Raw genomic sequence first — 21,939 nt, forward strand, 5'->3', positions numbered from 1 at the left:
TCTGACCCTCCCCCCTCTCCTGCTCTCTCTCTCTCATTCTCTCTCTCAAATAAATAAATAAAATCTTTAAAAAATAAAAAATAAAAAAAAGATATGAGTTCAGGCACCTCATTTTTATATGAAAACACTTGTGGTGAGTAGGGGATTAAAGATTCTCACAGGCAAACTGTGTATCTTCATCGTTAAAATGACAGGTGGGCAAGACGTCTCTCTAGTCCCTTCCAGCTGGCTTGAACACCCTGTTATTTTATGATGATGGGGCTTGCCTCTTCCCTGGGGTCCTGAGAAGCCAGAGAGGCTGGGCTGGGCTGGGTTGGGCAAAATGTTGTTTGGGCCACAGCCAAGGGGCCCTCAACGTCAATCACAACACATCAGTGCTAACCCTCTCGGCTCATGGTTCAGAGGAGACTTTATTCCTTTCGCTTTGCCAAGGACAGAGTTTCCAAGGTGGGGAGAGGTGGGAAACAGCCTCCCCTGGACACAAGAACTGGCTCCCCCCTCCCCTCCACCTCTGGGCAGGACAACTCAGTTGTAGACCCAGTGACCATTCTGTGGTTCTGCAGGGAAGCAGCTAGAGTCAAGGAGTCTTAGCACCCATCAGACTCCCCAGCATGCCATGGGGACAAGAATGTTCAGGTTGATGTGTCCCTTGGCTCTCGACTGTGGCCCCATCTCAGCAGACACACCAACCAGAGCGTCGTGCAGCTGGTGGCCCACGGCCCTAACACAAAAGCATGGAGTTGAGAGGCTGTCCTGGTTTCTTCTGTGGCACTTCACACCATCATCACAATCTCGCCAATCATCATGATGAAACCCCTTCTGCTCCAGGGGCCAGGACCAGAGCTGGACTGTCTCCAGGGCAGAGTGAAGGAGGCTGAGCCAGCCTTGGGGTGTGGGCTGGTGCATTCCAGAGCCCAGCATCCTCCAAGTTGCAATGACAGAATATGTGAAAAGAGGTGGGGGCCACCAGAGTCTGGTTAGATGGTAGTGGTGGAGTCCTGCCAGGACTCCAGAAACTTCAGGAGAGTCAGAAGTCCCTCCTCCCTGTAAGAATAAGGGAGAGGTGGGGCCCCGGAGGGTCAGGGTCCGGAGCCATGGTCTGAAGGTGCTAGCTCTTACAGCTCAGCTCTCATTGGCTAAGAGAAGGGTGAAATGCCCCTGTCCCACCACCCCCAGCACCCTGTACCCCCAGCCATCCCTCCCCATCGACCACACGTAGGTCCTGCTGCTTGCCGTTTTTATTTTCCTTGTGACAGACAGACAGACAGCTGGATGGCTGGGGTGGGGGGGATGGTCAGGACAACACGGGCAATAGGAATTGGATGGAAGGGAAATTTCATAAAAGTCAATAAATAAATAAATATGAATGGGAAGAAGGACGAAGGCCACAGAGGGGTGGTGGGGACATCCTGGGGCCAGCACAGAGTGCTCAGAGCTGCCTCCATTGGGACAGGAGGAGGACAGGAGAGCGCTGGTTCCAGTAATCACTGCCCCCAGCCCCCAGCCCTCTAGGTTCTCCTTCCGGGGATGTTGGCAGCTACCCCACCCCACTCCACCCCACCCGAGTCCTCTCCTCTCCCTCCCCCACCTCGCTGCCCTCCTTCACATGCTGGTTCCGGCTCCCTAGCACTGTCTCCATGTCCTGTCCCTGCTTCACCAACACTCACTCCCAGCCCACGACCCTGATACCCTGGGCTCCTTCCTCTTCCTCCTCTCCAGCTATTCACACCTTTCTCAGTCGGTTCTCCCCCAGAACCTTCCTCCAGTCTCCTCACCCTATCCCTTGGCTTCTTCTCCTTATCTCTTACCTATTCCCTTCTTGCCCCTTTTTTTGCTTCTCTGCTCCCGCGCCCCCACCCCCACCCAGCCTGGCCCATGGGTCTCCCCATCTGGCTCTGGCCGGGGTGGCATCAGCAGAGCCCAGGGGGCAGGGGGCGGGTGGCTCTGTCCCTGCAGGTCCATGAGGTAATAGCCCGGCTGGATGTTGCTGCTGGTGGTGTCCGAAGCCCCGGGCCCACCCGGCTCAGGATGGGCCCTGGAATGTCCCGCAGCCTCAGCGGAACCCCAAGTTGAAGCCCGAGGCCGGGCTGCAGTCCGAGCCACTAGGGGCTGCCTGGGTAGGAGCGGAGCAGCACCTTGTGGCGGGTGGCAGCCTCGGCCCGGCGGCGCCGCTGCTCACCCAGAAACTCCTTGAGCCGGTTGGTGGTGAAGGTGAGCGTCTGGCGGCGCAGCTTCATCAGGTAGGCGTCCTGCAGCCACGGGTGGGCCAAGCAGTCCTGCAGGGAGGGCCGGCTCCTGCCAGGCCCAGCCAGGGACCGTGAGCCTGCAAGGCTCGGGCCTCCCACAGACCCAAGTCCCTGTCCTGGATTCCCGGCCCTAGGCGAGGGATCTTGGCCAACTCTGGGGCTCAGTTTCCCCATCTCTGGCATGGGGAAGGTGATTCTGCCTACCTCACGGGGCTTAGAAGCATCAGTGGCGCGTAGAACAACCACTTAGGGGTAGTAGTAGTGGTAGCAGTGTATTAGCGGTGGCCGGGGAGAAACTGGGGGGATCTTCAGGCTCCAGGCTTGGCCAGGGCAGTCTGAGGCGGGGGGTGGGTAATGCTGGAGGCTTGGCAAGTGTGCGGCTACTCACCAGGGATGTACTGAGAGGACCTTTCGCAAGAAGAGTGTGGCGCTTTGGGAGGTGTTGGGGTATAGCTGGAAGGCATCAAAGCGGCCCCCCACAATCCGAGCCTCTGTTTCCTGGGGGTCTGGCTCATAGAACGGGGAGTGTCCACTGAGCCTGTTGTGGAGACAATTCAGTTGACACATGTGGACAGAAGGTCCACTCACAGCCCCAGGGGGACATTAGTGTGGGGGTTCAGAGGGGCTCAGTGCTCTGGGCTGGGCACATGCACATGTGTGTTGGGGAGTCTGTGAGGGGGAGAGGGTATAGGCGGAAGGTGCGTCCCAGGGGCACTCACATGATGTAAGTGAGCACGCCCACTCCCCAGATGTCTGTGGCAGAGCCGATGGGTTCTCCCTTCACCATCTCGGGAGCTGACAGGAAATAGAGGCCAAGCTGAACCAGCTTCCTGATGGCAGGGGAGCAGGAGAGACAAGGGAGGCCCCTGGGGGCTTGAGGAGCAGGACGAGGCCCAGGTCACAAGACCATGGATCCAGCAGGCAGGAGGGGAGTGGGGGTGGCCCCCAGGGGAGACGTGGGCCACCTGAGGAATCAGCCCAGGTACTGAATGGTGGGGTCCCCAGGACTGCAGAGTAACTGGGAACCAGGGTCACTAGCTCCCCCAGATCAGCTCTGAGGTAGAGTGCCCATTCACAGAGAACATGGCCAACGCCGGGGTTAGGAGCCGTGGAAATCAGTCTGGCTGGCTCCAATCCCGGGCCTGTCCCTTCTAGCTATGGCATGCTGGCAAGTACTAAGCCCTTCTGGCTCTCCCATTTCCTCATCTGTAAAGTGTGGCTTGTAGAATAACTCCGAGGAATAGAGCTAATGAACATCGAGTATTTAGTAGGTAGCTAAATGGTAGCCGGTTTACCTTAAGTATATATACTAGTAATGGATTCTCTGTCCAGTTTTATCAAATCCTGGCTCTAGCATTCATAACTGATATTGGACAAATACTTAGCCTCACTGCACCTCTATTTTGTCTGTAAAATGGGGATAACGTTATGCCAATCTCCGGGGCTACTGTGAGGATAAATTGGGGTAAAAAAAAAAAAAAAAGCACAGAAAGGACTGAGTTCACTGCTTGCATACAGCAAGCGCTCACTAAACGGCACGTAAGTGAGCGGAGGGGAGTGAACCGCTGCCCCCTCCGCGAGTAGCCCAAGGCCCGACCCAGGCCGCCACGGCGCCCTCACCCATGAACTCCAGCGTGCCCGTGCGGTGGCCAAGGGGTCGCAAGGCCTGGGGGTTGTAGGGCTGGGCGCTGCCGAAGTCCACAATCTTCAGGGCGTTGTCGGGAGCCAGCAGCAGGTTGTCAGGCTTGATGTCCAGGTGCAGCACGTGGCGGCCGTGGAGGTAGTCCAGGCCTTGCAGCAGCTGCACCACGTAGGTGGCCACGTCGTCCTCTGAGTACCGGAAACTGGGGGGAGGGGGCGGGCCCAGGCGAAGCAGGTGACATCCCAGCTCAGCCCGCCCCACCCTCGCTCCCAGTTCCCCCGCTTACCGGTCGCTGAGCCCACAGAGGAGCTCGCGGTTCCCGCAGCTCTCGGCGATGAGCACGAGATAGCGCGGGGTGATGTAGGCCTCGTGCAGCGCCATGAGCCGCTCGTGGTGCAGCGTCCGCAGCACCTCATACTCCTGCAGGACGCTCCGCTTGCCCTCGGCCGCGTAGGGCACGATCTTAGCCACGAACGTCCGCCCGGTGGCATTCTCCCGGCATGCTCGCACCACCCCGAAGCGGCCCCTATGTGGACACCACGTGCTCAGAGGAAAGGAGCTGGGGAAACGGGGACCCCAGGGAGCAAGTATGCAGTGATTCTTAGTGTGGCCTCTGAAGTCCAATCCTAGGAACCTGGGTTGGAGTCTCAGCTCTGCCCCTCACTGGCTCTGTACCTCAGGCAAATCCCATAACCTTTCCAACCTTGGTTTTCCCGTCCGTGAAACGGGTGATGATAATAGTGCCATCTCTCTCTCTCTCTCTCTGAATTGTGAAGAGTAAATGACATCATATGGTTAAAGAGCTTAGCACAGTGCTGGCAGAAGAGATTTGAACTCAGTAGTGCAGGCACCAGATCTCAGCCCCTCCCCAACCCTGTCCAGGGCAGTCTGGTGTTCTCTCCGCATCTCTGTGTTCCCTGCATCCCGCTCACTCCCCCCTCGGTCCGCCTTCCGCTCCTGGACCCACTTACCTGGCCTTCTCCTCCAGGAAGGTGTAGGGTTTCTGTGGGGGCCCCTGCCGAAGAGTGGTGCCCTTCGGCCCAGGAGAGCTGGGGGGACCACCCACAGGGGAGCTGAGCACCTCCTTGGGCGGGCTGAGGCTTCGTACGGTCACCTTGGTGGGCTCAGGAGGAGGCTCGGGGGCTGGGGGTTCTGGGGCCGGGGGTGCAGACACAAAGGAGGTCACCATATACAGGGGGGTAGAGGAAGACGCTGGGTTCACCCCTTGAGGGGTGGAGGCTGGGGTTGGGGTCCCAGTGTCAGGGACGGAAGACTTGGGCTCACTGGGGGTGGCCTGGGCACTGGGTGGGGTGGGCTCTGCTTGCTGGGCAGGCTGCAGGCCCCTGTGCTTTCGTGGGGGGGTTTGGGGCGGTGGACCCACAGCCTTGAGTGAGGACAAGGCCTGGCTGGGGGGCGCTGGGGGAGATGAAGGGCTGAGAGCGACTGGCTGAGGGGCTGGGGGAGCGGGAGCAGGAGCTGGGGTGGGGGCCAGTGAGGTAGGAGAGTGAGGAGGCGGGGCCCTGGCTGGCCCTGAGGTAACAGGGGCGTCCTGGTGAGCAGCAGATTGCAGAACTGAGGAATCTAAGTGAAGACAGAGAAAATCATCACTCTGATGCCCCGGGGGCAAAACCAGGGTGCCCAGGGGTTCCTCTGTTCTCTAGCCACCCCCCTACCTCGTCCCACTGACCTTGCATGCCCCTGACGATGACCTTCTCAGAAGGGTTGCTGAAAGGCCCTTGCCCAGCACGGTTGGCGCAGGCCACACGGAATCTCACGGGCACGCCGACTGGCAGGTGGGCCACATTGTAGTAACAGTCGGGGATGCCTGAGCTCACAGGGTGCCAGATAGACTCCCCTGTGGGCAGCATGGGGGAGGGGCTGTGGCCACACAAGGGGTGGCCCAAGCTCCCAGGGCTATCTGTGAGGAGCCCAGGGAGGCCGATCGTCTCCTGGGCTTGTGCGCCTTCCGCCTTCTGCTCCCTCCCACCCCCCAGCCCGCCCTGTCCCTCACCATCCACCCGCCGCTCAAGCGTGTACGTGCAAGGTGCCCGGCTGTCTCCTGGCTTCCAGAGCACCAACGCCGTGTCCTGGTAGGTCTGGGGCACCTCAGGAGGAGCTAACTTTCCTGGGATGCCTGGCAAGAGGAGGGGCGCCCCAGTGAGCTTAGGACCCTTCAAGCCCTACCCCACCATGGGCCATCACTGCCCCCCTGAGTCCCTGCCCCAGGCTCACGGGCCACAGCCACGGTACAGGAGCTGGTGATGCTGCCTAGGACATTGGTGGCTGAGCACTCATAGAGCCCAGCATGTCGCTTGCCCGCCCGGGGGATGCTCAGCAGCTGCCGTCCATCTTTGCAGGACACGATGATCACCGACGGCTCTGATTGCAGGGACTGCTTGTCTAGGGGCCGGGAGGAGCACAGGGGGCTGCTGAGTGAGACAGCATACGTGATCCTCCAGGCCCCCCCACGTTGCCCCCTCCCCTGAGCATCCCCTGGCCTTGGGGCCACTTGCCTACCCCCGCTCTGAGAGAGAAGTGTTCTTACCTTTCATCCAGGAGATGTGGGGTGTAGGGCAGGCCGCCGGCAGGCAGAGCAGGGTGGCTGCCTCTCCCTCCAGCAGCACCTGGTCCTTGAGTTTGATGTGGAAGACTGGGGGGAAATCTGGAGGGAGGACAGAGGTAGCCATGGGTCAACGGGAACCCCGGCTCGTGGGCTGTGGAGGGACGGGGGGCTGTGTGGGAGAGCTCTTGCTGCCAGCAGGGAGCAGAGGGAAAGGTTGTCTCTTCCCAGTCAGATGTAGGAAGGAGAACCCCACGCCAGGCCTTCGAGAATATTCTTTGGGGTGAGTATCACTTTCCCGGGGTGTAGAACTATCTTTTCCTTTAGTTGACTATGGAAGATGCTTGGGAGCTCCGTTTGTAAACCACTCGGAGCGGGGCCTGGCACTAAGGAAGTGTTCTATAAACACTGGTTAAGTAAAATAAAAACAAATATGGAAGCACTATGCTGATTAAAATTCTGCGATACCCACTCCCTCTGAAGCACCACAGAGCAAGTGACAGGAGCCAGTGACCTGCGCTGAGACTCCTGGGATTGAACATCACGTTCAATCAAAATGTGTAGTCTCCAAAGATCTAAAGTCAAGGCAAATTCAGGGCACAGCTCCGAAGTGTGTCAGCCTCCCCGACCCCTCGTCCCACCTGGGGTCTGGGGACACGGTCTTAGACCTCATACATACTCCTTCAGGTCAGCTAAGTAGTGAGAGCTTCTGCAGGGACAAGAGACAGTACCTGAGTGACCCTGGACCATGTTTTGTCTGTGAATTGAGGAAAACGGTAACACGAAGCTCCTAGGCTTGCCGTGAGGATTGAGAGGCATGTGAAGGGCTGAGCATGTGTCTAACATACGACAAGTGCTCATAAGTGTTAGCTTTTATCGTTGATGTGCCCAGGTGAGGAGCTAGGGACAGACCCCCCAGAGAAAGAGGCTCTTTCAGCAAAGCTGGATTCCCAGCCAGCAGGTGAATGCGCCCATGGCTGGGCTGTGGACGGGCCAAGGTCTTCCCTCCACTGCAGCGCCCCCCTGTGGCTCCTTGGTGTTACGAGGATTTGCCTTCCTGCTCCCTGGGAAGTCTCTTTAGAAAAATCCCAATCTGGACCAAGCCACTGGGGGGTGGGGTAAGGGGCAGAGAGAGCTGAGGGGTCCATACGCCTGGGAGCCCCAGCTACTGCCTGTCTGAGGAACTGGGAGGGAGTGGAGGTGGGGATAAGCTGGGCAGGGGAGGAATGCTCAGTTAGAGTGAGTATCAGGAGAGCCAGCGTGACGCCCCCAGTTTCACGCTATACTCCAGTGTTCCCCAAGGAGGGGTCCCACACCGAGGCTCCAACGACGCAAAGTAAATATAGTTTCATCCGTGGCCACCTCCAGACCAAGTGAGGGTACTGGGTAGGGGGGAGAGAGAGGGGGGCCAGGAGGAGAGGTGAAAGGTGACCCCAGTTCAGCCCTGCCAGTCCCTCCCCCATTCCCCCAGAGACCAGCCCTAGTTGGTAAAGTGGACAGGGACAGCCTTCTTCCTGCAGGGAGGGGGGAGAGGATGAGGTAAGGGGACACTGCCTCGGCAGGAAATCAGCTGCACAAGCAAAATGGGGCTGGGAGAGAAGCCCCAGTGGGAAGGAATCAGCTGTCCCCAGGCCTCGGTGCTGGCTTCTCTCTCTGTCTTTCCTCGCCTGTTCCACCCCTGCCCCCACAGGCTGGCCTCCTCCCCTCCTCTTCCCTCGCTACAGCCCCTGCTGGACACGATCACCCCAAACCCAGCTGAGGCACAGCGGGAACAGTGCTGGTGAGTTTTATTAGGAAACTGGGGAAGAACGGAACTGGTGGCTGATAAAAATCCTGCACACAGCCTGGCTTGGACGGCCTGCTCCTCTCGCATGCTGGTCTGAGACACCTGGCCCCCTGAAGCCTTTGCCTGTGCTCCCTGAGTAATGATCCCTTTTCAGGTGGGGGACTGGGGTGGCCCCAGGTGGAGAATACCTCTCTCCCTGCACACTGGGGCAGAGAAACAGAGCAGGGCATATCCCAAGTCCCTGTCCCCCCTACCCACTTCTCCCCCACACAGCACCTTCTGTAGCAGCAGGGAGGAGGGGGAAGGAGAGCAAGGGTATTCAGGGCTATGGAGGAATGCAGGATTGGGGGCACGGTCCAGATTGTGGGCCTCTGGGCTGGGAGGCAAAGAGTGTCTTTGGGTGCCCATTCCAGCATACATACATGTGGAGGGGAGCTGTGGGGGCAGGGGAACCCTAGCCTGGTCCTTCAGAACTATGCACAGTTACAGAGACCTTTCAGGGTCTCTCAGGAGGGAGGAGGCTAGCCAAAGAAAGGCAGGTGTCCCAAAGCCACCTCTAGGGTCTGGCTGCAGAGACCCACACAGCCCAGCTCTCTGACCCCCTCCACGTACTATACCAGCTCTGTGACTTGGATGAGCTCCTTAGCATGGCTAAGCCTACTTCCTCATGGGTGACATAGGGACAGTGGTAAGAATAGTTCCCAAACAACGTGTGAGGGTTCGATGAGGCGGCGCTTGTAACACGCTTACTAGGACACTCAGCATCACCAGTTAGTGGAATTAGTTAATGCGATTATTATTGTTGTTTTCCTGATTCCAGGTCCCTTCGACTACTCCCAGCTGTGACTGCCCCTGGGGCGGGGAGGGGTCTACTCACCCAGCTGGCCTCTATTACCTGACTCACTGCGCACATACTGGTGACCCAAATCCTCCTGGGCACTGGCAGAAAGGTTTGGCTGTGATAACCCCTTGTCCTTTCGCAGCCGAGAGAGGCCCCAGCGCCGCCGGCTTCGGCTTTCCCCAGGAGCTGTGAAGACCCAGACCCATAAGCACTTGCCCACCCTCCCTGCGGCCGGCGGCCCAGAGAAGCCAAGAACTTGTAGCCCCCCCCCCCCGCACCCCCGCCCCACTGGCCTCTGCCCCTCAGCCTCCCCGCGCCCAAGCCCCGCCAAGTCCATCCTCAGGGCCTCCAGCTCCTTCTCCCAGAGCCCCTCTCCAGCGCGCCCACGCTCCTCAGCGCTCTGCACCGGTCATCCCCGCTCCGCACCCTCACCCCGGCCACTCGTGTTCACACATTCACCTGCCACGCCCCTCGGACCGCCCCGCTCCCTCACCTGAGGAGCCGGACGTGGCGCTGGCCTCGGAGCCCAGGGACTCTGCGGAGGGAGTGCTGGCGCCGGCCTGGGCCGCCAGCTGGTTGTGCGGGAGGCCGAGGCGCCGCAGACTCTCGCCCTCCGACGTGGCCCTGCGCAGCCGTCCGAACAGCGGCGTGCTGCGGCCCGACGCGCCCCCCGACTCCTCGCTGCTGCCGCTGCGCTGCAGCCGGCTGGACAGCCGCTCCAGAGTGGAGCTCAGCCGCCGGCGCACCGCCAGCACCGGGGAGCCCCGCGCCGAGCTGCCGCCCTCCGAGCTCTCCCCGTCCCCCGCGCGGGCCTCCCAGGCCGGGTGGCGCTGCGCCGGCGGGGTCCGCCGCAGACGCTGGGACAGCGACAGCGAGAGGCGGCGGACGAGGCCCGGCTCCCCGACCGCCCTGAGGTCCTGCACGGAGCGGGAGCGCTCGGGCCGTCGGACCAGCTCCAGGGGCGTCCCCGCTGGGCTGGGCCGGTACATGCCGTCCTCCTCCTGGGCCCCGCGGAAGGGGCCGCGCTCCTCTGAGCGCGAGCGGCTCAGCAGTCGCAGCCCCCGCGACAGGGGCGACTCACGGCTGCGCTTGAACTTGGCCTCGAACACGGCCTCTGACTCCAGGTTCTCGATGCTGCTGCTGAGACTGCTACCTGGCCGGCGGGGCACTGTGGGGACCCGAGCTTTCTCGGCTAGCACGGGGTGCGCCCCAGCTGTAGGCGCGCGCTTCTCTGAGGCTCCTGGAGGTGGGGAGGCCACCCGGGCAAACACCGCCGGGTGGGGTCTGGGCTCGGAGGGAGGTGCCCCGGGGCCGTGCAGGGGGCCTTGCGTGTGGCCTGACAGCTGGAGCGACTGCATGATATGGGCATAGGGTGTGGTGGGGGGCGCTGGGGTTTGCGGAGCCAGGGCGGGCTGTGTAGGCTTGGGGGCTGGGACTGGCTCTAGCGTGGACTTTGGGGCCTTGTCTTGGGCAGGTTGGGGTGCCAAGGGCTGTGGGGCATCACTGGGTGTGGCGGCCGGAGGTTCCAAAGACTTGGGGACACTGGGTTTGGAGGCACTGGGCCTCACAGGGCTGGGTGGCTGGGCCTCGCTGAGGGCAGACAAGGAGGGAGACTCCTGTAGCCTGCGGGCCCCAAGCCTGGCCACAGGGATCTCGAGGGGCGCCCCAGCACGGCGGTGCCGGCCCCGGGGCTCCGCCTCACCCTGCGAGAAGCTGCTACTCTTCTGCAGGCCCCGTGTCTCGGGTGGGGGCTGGTGGTGAGGTGCTGCCTCGCTGGACGCAGCCCGGGCCAGCCGGGGATCCCGGGCGCGGCCCCCCAAGCTCTCTAACAGGGGGCCCCTGAGGCCACTGACCTTACCATCCTCAGGACCTCCCCGCAACAGCCGTTGGCGCAGGGCCTGCAGCCTCTGGGCATACTCGCCCTCACCCAGGCCTCCCCGGGTCAGGCGGGTGGCCCCCGGGCTGGGGCTTCGGCGCTGCGGCAGCTCCACGGAGGCTGCCTTGTGCAGGCCCCGGCCCGGCTCCCTTGGCCCGGCCCGGGGCAGGGCGCTCTCAGCAGAGCTGCCCCTCCGGAGCTCTCTCCGCTGGGGGCTGGACCCAGCTTGGGGCTCCCAGCCTGGGGAGGGGAGGGCCTGAGGGCTGGGGGCCTCCTGGTCCTGAGAGGGGGCCCTTCCCTGCTCCTGCCAGTCCATGGGGGTGGCAGCCCCAACCTCTGGGGTCCCCAGGGCCTCATCTTCAGTGGGAATGTCGGTGAGGGACACCCGGGAGCCCGAGAACTCGGGCTGCAGTGGTCGGGGCACTGAGGGCAGCTCCTCTAGCTCTTCCTCTTCAGAGTCAGAGGAGGATGAGAGCCCCCCGCTGGGGGGTGGTCTTCTGGGTATGGCTACCCACACCCGCTCTGGGGGTGCCCGCAGCAGCTCAGGGATGGGGCGCAGCACCAGGTGGCACTTGTAGCTGATCTGGGAGCGCTGGAGACAGGGTACTGGAGTCAGACCTGAGAGGGACCCCTGGGGCCAAACTGACCCATGCAAGCCCACCTCAGCCCCCATGGAGAAGACCCAGGGTAGGCAGAGGGTCAGGGAACAGGAGTGAAGCTGGGGGCTGAGAGAATAGAAAGTGGATGAAGATAGATGAGCAGAAAGCGAGGGTACATGATAGAAAAACGGCAGGGTTAGAGAGAAAAACTGCAGAGTGAGAAGGTGGGAGGCATGGAGGGAGGGCCCGGGCAGACTCACCTGCCACCTCCGCCGGGAAAGGAACAGCTTTAGGTGATCCGTGCTCACCTCTGCGCCCTTTGCCTGTGTCTGCAAACCCAGGAAAGAGGGCCTGAGGAAGAGTCCTCTGTCAACCTAGACCCTCAAAGTTTGGCAGTGGAGAGACAAAGTCCACAGGAGGGGACAGTGGACTGAGCAGCATGGAGTCTGGGCTCCTGGGGGTCCCCTCCCCCTCAGATCTGTCACAACTCCCACAGCCAAGGTGCCTGTGTATGGACAAAATCCCTGAGCCTACGCGGAGAGGCAGAACATCAGTGGCTCTCGGGGTGGGCTTTGGGGCTTACACCAGGGCTCAAGGCCCCGTCTGGGTACATTGGCTGCCTTCGGGAGCATGTGCTTAGGCCCCTGGCCTGGGCTCTGCTCCCCAGCTCACCATCTGTCCCCATGGCGAGCCAGCGTCCCGACATCTGGAGCTTTGGTGGGCCAGACCGACATGGATGCTTCCCTCAGCCACCCACCCAGGCTGCCCTTTTCAGAGCTCATTTATGATCCGAGAGCCCAGGCCCATACTCCAAAAGACAGATGACCTCAACCTTCAGTTGACCCAGCACAACACTCAATGGATGGTTTATTCAGTCACTCTTTCTGGGTCATTTGCTGGACCTCACCCCTCTGCCTGGCATTGTCCCCTGCACTGCTGGAGTTTGAAGATGAATGAGTGAGAGTTCTGGCCTCACAGAGCTCAAAACCAAGAGGCCAAGGCAGCCAGGCCACCCACCAACCATAGTGCAAGACAGAGGTGGATGCACAGGAGTGAGGAGGACCGGGGCTGGTCTCGAGAGGCAGGTAAAAGCCTGATGAGGATCCCCCCAGGATGGGGGGGTGCCCAGACCTGTGCCTTGGAGTCCATGATACCCCAGCTTGAGCCTCAGTTTCCTTATTAGCAAAATAGGAGTAATATATGTCTTCCTTCACGGAGCTCTTGTGAGGCTAACTGACCGCGTGTATATAAACTGCCTATCGTGACTACTGCACACAGTAGGCACTCAATAAATGGAGCTGTTAACAATGTTCCCTCTCCTCCCACCTCTTGTACCACTACCTTGCAAGACTAGACTCACTTTGAACCAAGGATGTTCTAGGGTCTCCTCTGCAGTTGGCCTCCTGTAAAGGAATGAGGATTCAGTGTGCCAGCCTATAAATGGGAACACAGGGCCAGCAAGGAGTTGGGAGACTGAATGTCTAAGGGCAGAGGCTGGGGCAGGGGTGGGGGCTGGCATGAGGGGACTCTGCCCTCAGGGGGCTCCTCAGGGCCCAGTACTCACAGCCGGTCCTGCACCAGCACTTTGATAAGGAAGCCCCGGGCCTCCCTGCTCAGGCTCAGAAATGTGGTCTCCTCGAAGGCCACGTTGTAGTTTCGAATGTTCATCAATGTTGTCCGATCGTTTTCCCCAACAAACGGGGAGATTCCCGTCAGACTGCAGAGGAAGAGGGGGCTGGCATGGGAGGTGGGCAGGACCCTAGCGCTGAGGCAGAGGCTACTGAGGGATGCCAGGGGCTGGGGACAGGTGGAGGCCCCCGGGGCTATGGGGAAGGCAGAGGCTGGGTGAGTCTGAGCAGAGGGTAGTCTTTCAGACTCTTACCTGTCCTGCCCGCCCCCACCCCCCAATAGGTGAGCAGGCAGTACTGTCTTGAGAACTGGACACCCAGCTCCCTGCCCTGGGCCCATGCTTTAGAGGACCTGTTTCTTCCCCTCTAGTCATGGCCTGTTCCTGAGGTGAGGAGTCTGTGCCTAGCGGATATGCCACCCTGAGCCTGAGCCTCCCCCTTCTAGTGCCTGTTCTGACCACTCAGGGCCTCCCAGTCCCCTGCCTAGATGGCACTAAGCCGGTGCTGGCCTCTCTCTGTCCAGCCTCCCAAGCAGGCTGCCAGCATGCCTGCCCCTTACAGACGAGCATGGCGGTAGAGAGAGCTTAGACTCGCAGGCTAGGGCATCCCCCCCATTCATGCATGAGGCCCCTTGCAGTGCAGGAAGGAGCAGGGGTGTGGAAGAGAAGGGGTGGGCTGCAGTCCCCAGACTGCTCTCCCGTCCCAGGCTCTGCAAATGTTAGGGGTCGGCCTGCTAGGAGATCATTGGAAACTGGGGTCCTGAGTGCAGAGGGGTCCTTACCAGAGGAAGGCAACAACGCCCACAGGCCTGTGAGGAAAGGAGAGTAATAGATGGGTAAGTGGACAGCCCACCACGCACCAGAAGGGAACAGTTTTCTACGACCATTAATCTAGTGAGGAGTGGCCTCATGGGGACAGATGGGCACAAGGCTGCCTCCTCCGGGAGGACTCTCAACCAAGAGGTCCTGAGGTCCCTGGAGGAGTCAAGGGTCATGGCAGGGCCAGCCCAGGAAGCCCACAGGAGTCTGGGAACCAAGGGGCCGTGCGTGCCTCACTGCGGGAAGGTAAGGTGGCTACAGAGGAGAAGGCCCCACACCTAGGGGAGATCAGGAGCCAAGGCTGGACAGGGCTAAGGCCTTGAGTGACTGGGTCAATTCTGATGAGGGGCAGGTAGTAACATGGGCAAGAGATCCCCGTGAGCTATGCCACGGACCGACTGCCAGAGAAGGAAGCTGGACTTGGTGAAGGTCCTCTCTGCCAGTGAGCAAGTCCCCACCCAGCATGGCACTGAGAGAAGCTGGCCCGGTCCACCCTGGCAGCCCGGTGTGCCAGCATTATTACCAGATGTCGGTGACTCCAGACACAGGGGTCTGATTGACGATCTCGGGGGCCACGAACTCAGGTGTGCCATATTGGCAGTACTGGGGTTCTCCCGGAGTCAGCTCCTGGGCATTCCCAAAGTCACAGATCCTCACCTGCTCTTCACCCTCTGCACCATCCCATACCAACAGGTTCTCAGGCTGCAGAACGCAAGGGAACGCAGGGGAGCTGAGTGAAGGGGGGAGGATGGCCCCCTGCCTGCCTCCCACAGGGGCCGCCAGCTCCCCATCCCCACCTGCACCTCACCTTGACATCCAAGTGCAGCACATGGTTCTGGTGCAGGTAGCATATTCCCTCTAGCACTTGCTGCATGTAGGCCCGGATCTGTGGAAACGGGAGGCCCAAGGTCCGTGGGGAAAAGGTAGGGTATTATGTTTGATCACTGCCAGAGCAGTGGCAAGAGGTCAGGCCATGCCTGAGAAGTGGCCTTCATATGGCTGGTGGAGACGGGTGAAACGCAGATTTGAGGTTTCTGAGATCTAGGGCCTCCAAGTACAGCTGCACAGGCTGCACACAGCACAATTATAGGAGGGAACCATTTACATTATAATAAATCAAACTGTGCAGTGCACAGTTTATACAGCCCTACATGGCAGGACAGCAGTGAGACTGAATAGAGTCTAGGTGGGGCTCCTTCTGAGAGAAATGTCTGGGGAATGTTTATGTGAGGAGACCGGGAAACAACAGAAGTAGGGGCCACCACTTCCCCTGGCCTATTCCTGGCACAGATGGCAGGCCCAGGACCCACCCCCCTCAGTTCTCAGAGCTCAGGTGGGTAAACACCAGTGCCCAACCCGACCCCTACCACCCACTGCCCTCACCTCAGACTCACACACGGTGGGTTTCCTGGCCATTCGCTCCAGCAGCTCCTCTGTGCATCTGTGTCCCAGATCAAGGAGAAGAGTGACCAGTGCCAACTTCTGGGCCCTCCCTGGGCAGTGCCCTCCACCCCCAGAGCTCAAGTCAGATCCCAGCTCTGCAGAGTTCTCCTTCCCCTTCAAACACATCTAATACCAGTTCCCAACTGTGTCTCCACCCTTCCCCCCACACCCCCGCCGTCATCTGGGTGCACAGATAGGACCACCCTGCTTGACCTCTCATTTGCTGCAGGATCTCAGGCAAATCACTCAACCTCTCTGAGCCTAGGTTCCCTCAGGCATAAAATAGGGATGACATCTCCTCTCAACCACCCTGTTAGGTATTTGAAAAGATCAAGTTAGAGCAGAATTTTGTTGACCATGGATGGACCTTCCTGCCTCTATTTGAGAACGACCCAGAAGCCCATGACAGGTAACAGCAGGGCATTTTGCTGAGGTCTGGGTTCTCCCAGTGCAGACTGGGAGGCGGGTATGAAGGATACGGTCACCCTGCTAACGGGAGGGACAAGCTGACCACCCAGCATCCTTAGCACAGTGTGCCTCTGTTTAACCAGAGCCATCATAAAAGGATAAAATCCATTCTTTGTGAAAACAGCCTCCCAAATACAATAGTGCTGAGGCTCATCTGAAAAGGGGTCACTTCGAATGTTCGGATACACTGTACTGCATTTCGTGCAGTGTGACCTTGGATGAGCTTTTATTAGCGGTGTGACCTTGGATGAGCTACTTAACCTCTCTCTACCTCAGTTTTATCATTTGTAAAATGGGGATAATAAAAGGGGCACCTGGGTGGCTCAGTCGGTTGAGCACCCGACTCCTGGTTTCGGCTCAGGTCATGATCTCAGGGTTGTGGGATCAAGCCCCACGTCAGGCTCTGTGCTCAGCACAGAGTCTGCTTGGGAGTGTCTCCCTCTCCGTGTGTCCCTCCCCCGTCTCTCTAAAATGTATTTAAAAATCTGAAAAAAAATGGGCATAAAAAGATTCCATGAGATAGGCATACACAAGGATTAAGTAGGTTAATAGTTGTCGAACTCATAGAGGCTGCCAGGCCCACACCGAGTGCTATGTAAGTTTAAGCTAAGAAAAGGTGATGGAGGGAGGGGTGCTAAAAACTGTTGGTTTTTGCAGAAGTCTCCAGACTCTACTCTGTAAAGTCCCCACAAGATGCCTTCAGAACTCCCAACTGTCCATGGGAACATTTCACAAAAGTCGTTCGGCGCCGCCTGTCAATGGGACCACTTTGTAAAGTGTAAAACATGTTGCTGATTGGCCACATGTCCCCTACCCACCCAGCCTATCCCAGGATACAGCTCGGTGACAATGACCAGTCCCCGACGCCTCTCAAAGGCCTCATGGAAGTAGAGGACACAGTCATGCTGGAGCCGGGCCAGCAGCCGGGCCTCTCGCCATGCTGATGCCTTTGGCTTGGTCTGGCTGGGGATGAACTTGGCCGCAAACTCCAGGCCGGAGCTTCGCTCCACCACGCGCCGCAGGTAGGAGAAGGCACCCCTGGGTGATGACACAGGAAGGTGAGGGGCTCGTGGTAGCCCCGGCACTCCCCGGCCTCCGAGCCTCAGACCCAGGCCCCCTTTGGCTCCCAGGCCCCGCACCCCTCCTAGCCCCACACCTGCCAATCTCTTGATGGATGTCGTAGAAGTCGCTGAGTCTCCTTCCTCGCTGTTCCTCAGCTTCCCCAGCCCCCTCTACCTCCATGGCTGTCTGAGCTGGAGAGACATGCCTGGTGTTAGGTGGGGAGGGCAACAGAGGAATGAGGGCACAGACAGGGCCAGGCAGGGCAGATGGGGGAGACAAAACAAGGGCAAGAATGGTGGGGGCCCGAGGTGGGGTGCCAGGGCTGGAAGATAGGGGTGGTGTAGGAGCCAAGGGCCTGGTGAGTGGCTCCTGGCCCGGGGCTCACGTCACCTTCCCCGAGAATAAGTGCTTTGCCCCCTCCCCTTGCACGCGAGCGCACCTGAACGCACAGCCAGCTCGGCTTTGCAGGAGACTTCCCCAGCCGGGTTCCGAGCAGTGCAGGTATAGACACCCCCATCCTGGGGCCCCGTGCTGAGCACCACCAGGGAGCACTCGTTCTCTTCATACATGAAGCTCACGTGGCTACTCTCGGGCAGCAGCACCTCATCCTGCAGAGGTGGCCGTCACCTCCAGCCCACGCCTGGCTTTACCGCTACCTGTGACCCACCTTTATCTCCATGCCGGAGACCCAGTTTCATCCCTAACTCAGGCCAGGAACCCTTCTACCCCAGGGCCCAATATTATCTCTGTCCCAAGGGCCTTGTTCCCTTCAGCACCCCAAATCAGCTCCACTTTTATCCGCCACTAATAGCCCTGCACCCCCCCATTAGTCCCCTGGTCCTGAAACACCCACCAGCATCACACAGAACCCTGGGTCCCACTCTCTGCTCCTAGCCACACCTCTGACAACACCTTTGTTCTTCTCTGTCCAGGCCCCCCTCCTCCTAAGGTGGCCAAGACTCCTCCTGTGCAGAAATCCCTCCTCCCTGACCTCCAGGCTCCCAGCCAGCCCCATGCTGGAACCCCCGCCAGGCCTTTGTCACCCCCTGACCTTGTACCACATGATGTCTGGCAGTGGTTTCCCCTCAACCACCACAGCGAAGCGAGCGGTGTCCCCAGCCCCCACCTCCACGTCCTCCATGATGGACTCAAACCGAGGGGCCTCTGAAACACACAGGGGTGAGGGTGGGGAAGAGAGGGTGACCACACTGGGGTCACGAGGTCCTGCCTTCTCAAGTCCCTCTCCAAGCCCTCCCTCAGCAATTGACTCAGGCAGAACACCAGACCCCCCCCCCGACTCCCTGATACCTCCCAGAGCCCCAGCACCCCACCCCCTGAGGCTCTCAAACTCGACCCCTGGGAACACCAGAGTTCCTAGCCTGGACCAAGTTCTCTCCCCGTATATCCACACGTGATGTTCTCCAAATCTCAGAAAACCTAAGCCACGGGGTGCAGCCTTGCTTTGTTGGACCATCAGTGTTCATTTGCCAGCCTTGAAACCAGGAGATTTTCACACACAAAAGAAATCTAGATTTCCTGCCTCTCTGGAAAAATCGGGATTGGCCACCCTGAGAGCCTCTTCCCTCACTCATTAATGGGCTGGCGCAGAGTGGCTCGATGCTGCCCTCTGTGGGTGACCGCCCCTCTGCACAGCCCTACCTCTGGCTTTACCGTCCTGGGCCCTGCAGGCAGCTCAGGCTGTGACCCTGAATTAAATTCACCGATGGTATTGCCTCTATCTTGATGTTTTCTCTCTGAATCTTATTTAAATGTTTAAGGGGGCTTTTACCAGCCGGGAGATGGCAAGACGAACAAACAGGCACTGATTCTCAGCTTAGCTCTCCCACACGTGACTGTGATTTCATTCTCTAAGCATATCATTCGGTCATGTTATTTCCTGGCAAAGTGGCTTCTAATTCTCAGGATGGAATTAAATACGTATTCCAGCGTGCTTTGTGGAGGAACCTGTGACTGCCCAGTGCCCACCCTCCTGGGCATGTTTGAGGATCTCAGCTTTAAGAGGAGTGGGAGAGAGCAGGCCCGGAGGGATGAGCAGGGGTGCTGGGCAGGGACCGCCACCCATCACTGGCATCCAACCTGATTTTACACAGATAAAACGGAGAGAAAAAGACACTACCATGGGGCAGATATGGGAGAAAGAGGCCATTCCACTCGCCCTGCCTAGGGGCTGGGGGGAGGGGTTGTTGGGCACAGTGAGTGGAGCATGTAGATCCAAGCCCCAGGCCTGTTCTAGTCCTGGCTGGCTGGGACACCGTCTCTCTCTTGGTCACTGACCCAGCCAGGCTGGGCTACAGGGCTCTCAGGGGCCAGGGCCTCCCTAGGGCTCTTCCTATATCTGGGAAGAGAAAGGAGTCCTGCAGATGGTATGCTCAAGGAGCAAAGTGGCAGGCTGAGTAGGAGGTGCCAGGGGGTGTGGGGGGGGGGGGGAAGGTGGGTCAGGGAGGAGACGGGGACCCGGATGATCAGTGCCGCCCCCCTCCCCCCATCTCCATCAGGGCCAGCAGGGCTGCCCCACCTCTCCCTCACACACCCTACTGCCACTTTTCTTCTGCTTTAAAGATCCCTTCCCACCCCCCCAGCCCCCCGCCCAGGGATCTAGTTTCCAGTCTAGAGGTGGTGGGGGGCTGCTCAGGGAAGGTGACAGAACTAGAAGGTTTCAAGTGAACTTGAACAATTTTTTAAAAACACCAGCAAATGTACATTTATCCACCATATGATTGCCTGCGCTCACTAAAATGTCACTTTCTTTGCATTTGGTTGGAATTGTATCTACTCAGCAGGTAACACTGTTTAGCTCATGCTGATGTGAAGTTCTGAGTGGCAGTTATATATGTCTAGAGTTAATTAACAAACCGGAAAACAAGACAATTACTACTTAATGCCTGCCACTGGTTGAGAGACTACATCTTTAAAGGAAAAATTATACAAAGTTTCCTCACCGCAAAGGTTGGGAGGCTCTGTCAAAAGGGCTTGTGCAAAAGGGCATGCAAGGTCCCCAGAGCTGGGGGTCTGCTGATCAGCTGTGCTCACTGACGGTGGTCTCCCCATGTTTGTTATATTTGAGGTCCTACATCCTGTTGTGTTTAACACAGGATGCAAAGAGCACCCTCTGGCTCTGGAGTCGGGCATGCATCTAGGCTTGAATCCCAGCTCCTGTACTTATGAGGTTGTGGGACCCTGGGCCTGTGACTTAGCGTACTCTCTGCGCCTCAGTTTCCCCATCTGTAAAATGAGGATAATAACCAACCACATCTCGCTGGGTTACTGTAAATATTTCATGAGGTGATACATGGAAGGGCCTTCGCGCTGAGCCTGGCACGTACTAGGTGTGCTCAGTAAGTATCTTATGAGTACTATCTCTGTTACTTCCATTAGCACTGGTATTCTTACAGCTGTTCGACGGACAGGCCAGACAGGGGTGTGCGGCCCTGGGGGCGTGAGGAGAGGGCTGCGGGCCACAGAGGGCAGAGAGGGAAGAAGGCCCGCGGGCACCCACCTGCCAGCTCCAGTGTGACCGAGCAGGCCTGTGTGCCATGGCGGTTGCGGGCCGTGCAGGTGAGGGGCCCCACGTCTCGGCGGCTCACCCGGCAGATCCGAAGACAGTACTGGTCATCATCGGGCTGGCTCAGCTCATACACCCCTGCCCGCGCCTCCAGGAGGGCCCCTCGACAGCTAGGAGACACACGACAGGGAGGTCACCCAGGATCCAGCCACAGGGGGGTCAGACCAGGATGGCCAGAGCTGGGGAGTGAGGCATGCCAGGCGGGGCCCCACCTCCTCCAGACGACCTGGGCCTCCACATGGTTGAAGGTGACTGTGATGCTGGTGGGCTGTCCCTCCACCACATACACGACGTCCGGCTTGTCCAACACGGTGGGCGCCTCCTCCAGGGGTGGGCCTGGCCGGAGGAGAGCACAGGCTGATGTTGGGCACCCTCTACGCCTTTAACCCTCCCAACCACCACCGAAGCTCCATTTTTGCAGATGAGGAAGCTGAGGTTCAGAGAGGTTCAGCAATTTGTCTAGGGTATGCAGCCAGGAAGGCTGGGACTGCGCCACCCCCCCGGCTTGTCTGATCCCAGAGCCTCAGCCTCGCCCACCGTGCATGCTGCCGTCAGGAGGAAGAAGCGCTCAGACTGGCTGAGGTGGCCCCCAGCCGTGCTGTTCCCACCAGAGCTAGCCGGTCCCGACCAGCCCTTGAGCCCCCACCAGGAAGACCCAGTTCCCTGGCCCTGCAGCCTCCACCCCACCCCAGAGGAGTGCCCAGACTCACCACGCTCCAGGAGCTGTGCAGGCTCTGAGGGGGGCGAGGGCTTGCTGCTGCTCTTGATGGTGGTGCTGAGGACCCGGAAGATGTGCCGGACCCCCTTACGCAGCCCCGTGGCTGCCCATCCAGGCTCCCGCAAGCCCGTGGCCAGCGCTGTCCACTGGTCCGAGCCCAGAACCTGGTGCTGCACAGTGTAGGTCAGGGCGTCTGGGTCTGGTGGGGAAGCAGCTGCTGGAGGTGGGCATTGCTGGGACATCCCCCCTGGCCCCCCATTCAGCTGGCTCAGGACCTAGAAACTCCTCCTTAGTCTGCTCTGAGGACCGGCCTCAATTTCTCCTGTTGCTTCTGCCTGCCCCCATCTGCTCTTTCCAAACACTGGCCCAGCCAGCCACGCTCAGAGCCAACAAGATGCCAGGCATGGGGTCCAGCTACAGACACGGAGGGAGGGAGCTTAACTCATATCCCAAGTCCTTGCTACCCCCTGAGGTGGGGAAACCGAGGCACAGAGCAGGGAGAAGTCATGCACAGGGAAGGGGAGGGCATTCCCAGGATCATGACCCAAGCACCAGTCCCTCTGAGAAAGGGAATGTGGTGGCCCCTTTGTGGCCTTTCCTGACGCGCAGCCACGGCTTTATCCACCTTGGAAAGGAGACCAGCCAAGTGGCTCCTGGCCATGTTCCCAG

At 59.4% G+C, this 21,939-nt stretch overlaps 1 protein-coding gene across 9 annotated transcripts in view; it reads right to left on the reverse strand.

The window, feature by feature from the left end:
- Window positions 1-1,571: 1,571 nt before the first annotated feature.
- SPEG (striated muscle enriched protein kinase) overlaps window positions 1,572-21,939 on the reverse strand; it is a 48,165-nt gene continuing 27,797 nt past the window's right edge. For 6 of the 9 annotated variants that reach the window (XM_081813548.1, XM_081813546.1, XM_081813547.1 and 3 more), the window contains 26 exons: window positions 21,263-21,469; window positions 20,765-20,888; window positions 20,487-20,662; window positions 18,021-18,133; window positions 17,409-17,577; window positions 17,064-17,160; window positions 16,745-16,945; window positions 15,380-15,437; window positions 14,805-14,882; window positions 14,520-14,698; window positions 13,960-13,986; window positions 13,115-13,267; window positions 12,911-12,953; window positions 11,811-11,879; window positions 9,569-11,543; window positions 9,130-9,261; window positions 6,434-6,550; window positions 6,121-6,288; window positions 5,900-6,022; window positions 5,576-5,743; window positions 4,860-5,469; window positions 4,175-4,414; window positions 3,867-4,090; window positions 2,966-3,041; window positions 2,635-2,784; window positions 1,572-2,295 (listed from right to left, as the gene is read on the reverse strand). In XM_081813548.1, the coding sequence (XP_081669674.1) occupies window positions 2,103-2,295; window positions 2,635-2,784; window positions 2,966-3,041; window positions 3,867-4,090; window positions 4,175-4,414; window positions 4,860-5,469; window positions 5,576-5,743; window positions 5,900-6,022; window positions 6,121-6,288; window positions 6,434-6,550; window positions 9,130-9,261; window positions 9,569-11,543; window positions 11,811-11,879; window positions 12,911-12,953; window positions 13,115-13,267; window positions 13,960-13,986; window positions 14,520-14,698; window positions 14,805-14,882; window positions 15,380-15,437; window positions 16,745-16,945; window positions 17,064-17,160; window positions 17,409-17,577; window positions 18,021-18,133; window positions 20,487-20,662; window positions 20,765-20,888; window positions 21,263-21,469 (5,870 nt within the window). In that variant the 3' untranslated portion in view covers window positions 1,572-2,102. Of the gene's footprint in view, window positions 2,296-2,634; window positions 2,785-2,965; window positions 3,042-3,866; window positions 4,091-4,174; window positions 4,415-4,859; window positions 5,470-5,575; window positions 5,744-5,899; window positions 6,023-6,120; window positions 6,289-6,433; window positions 6,551-9,129; window positions 9,262-9,568; window positions 11,544-11,810; window positions 11,880-12,910; window positions 12,954-13,114; window positions 13,268-13,959; window positions 13,987-14,519; window positions 14,699-14,804; window positions 14,883-15,379; window positions 15,438-16,744; window positions 16,946-17,063; window positions 17,161-17,408; window positions 17,578-18,020; window positions 18,134-20,486; window positions 20,663-20,764; window positions 20,889-21,262; window positions 21,470-21,939 lie in introns of those variants that run through there. The other 3 variants (XM_081813551.1, XR_014143368.1, XR_014143369.1) reach the window with 3 other exon arrangements.

The sequence above is a fragment of the Leptonychotes weddellii genome, chromosome 3 (genome assembly GCF_054177405.1).
Source record: "Leptonychotes weddellii isolate Sample4059 chromosome 3, ASM5417740v2, whole genome shotgun sequence".
NCBI classification, from domain to species: Eukaryota; Metazoa; Chordata; class Mammalia; order Carnivora; family Phocidae; genus Leptonychotes; species Leptonychotes weddellii.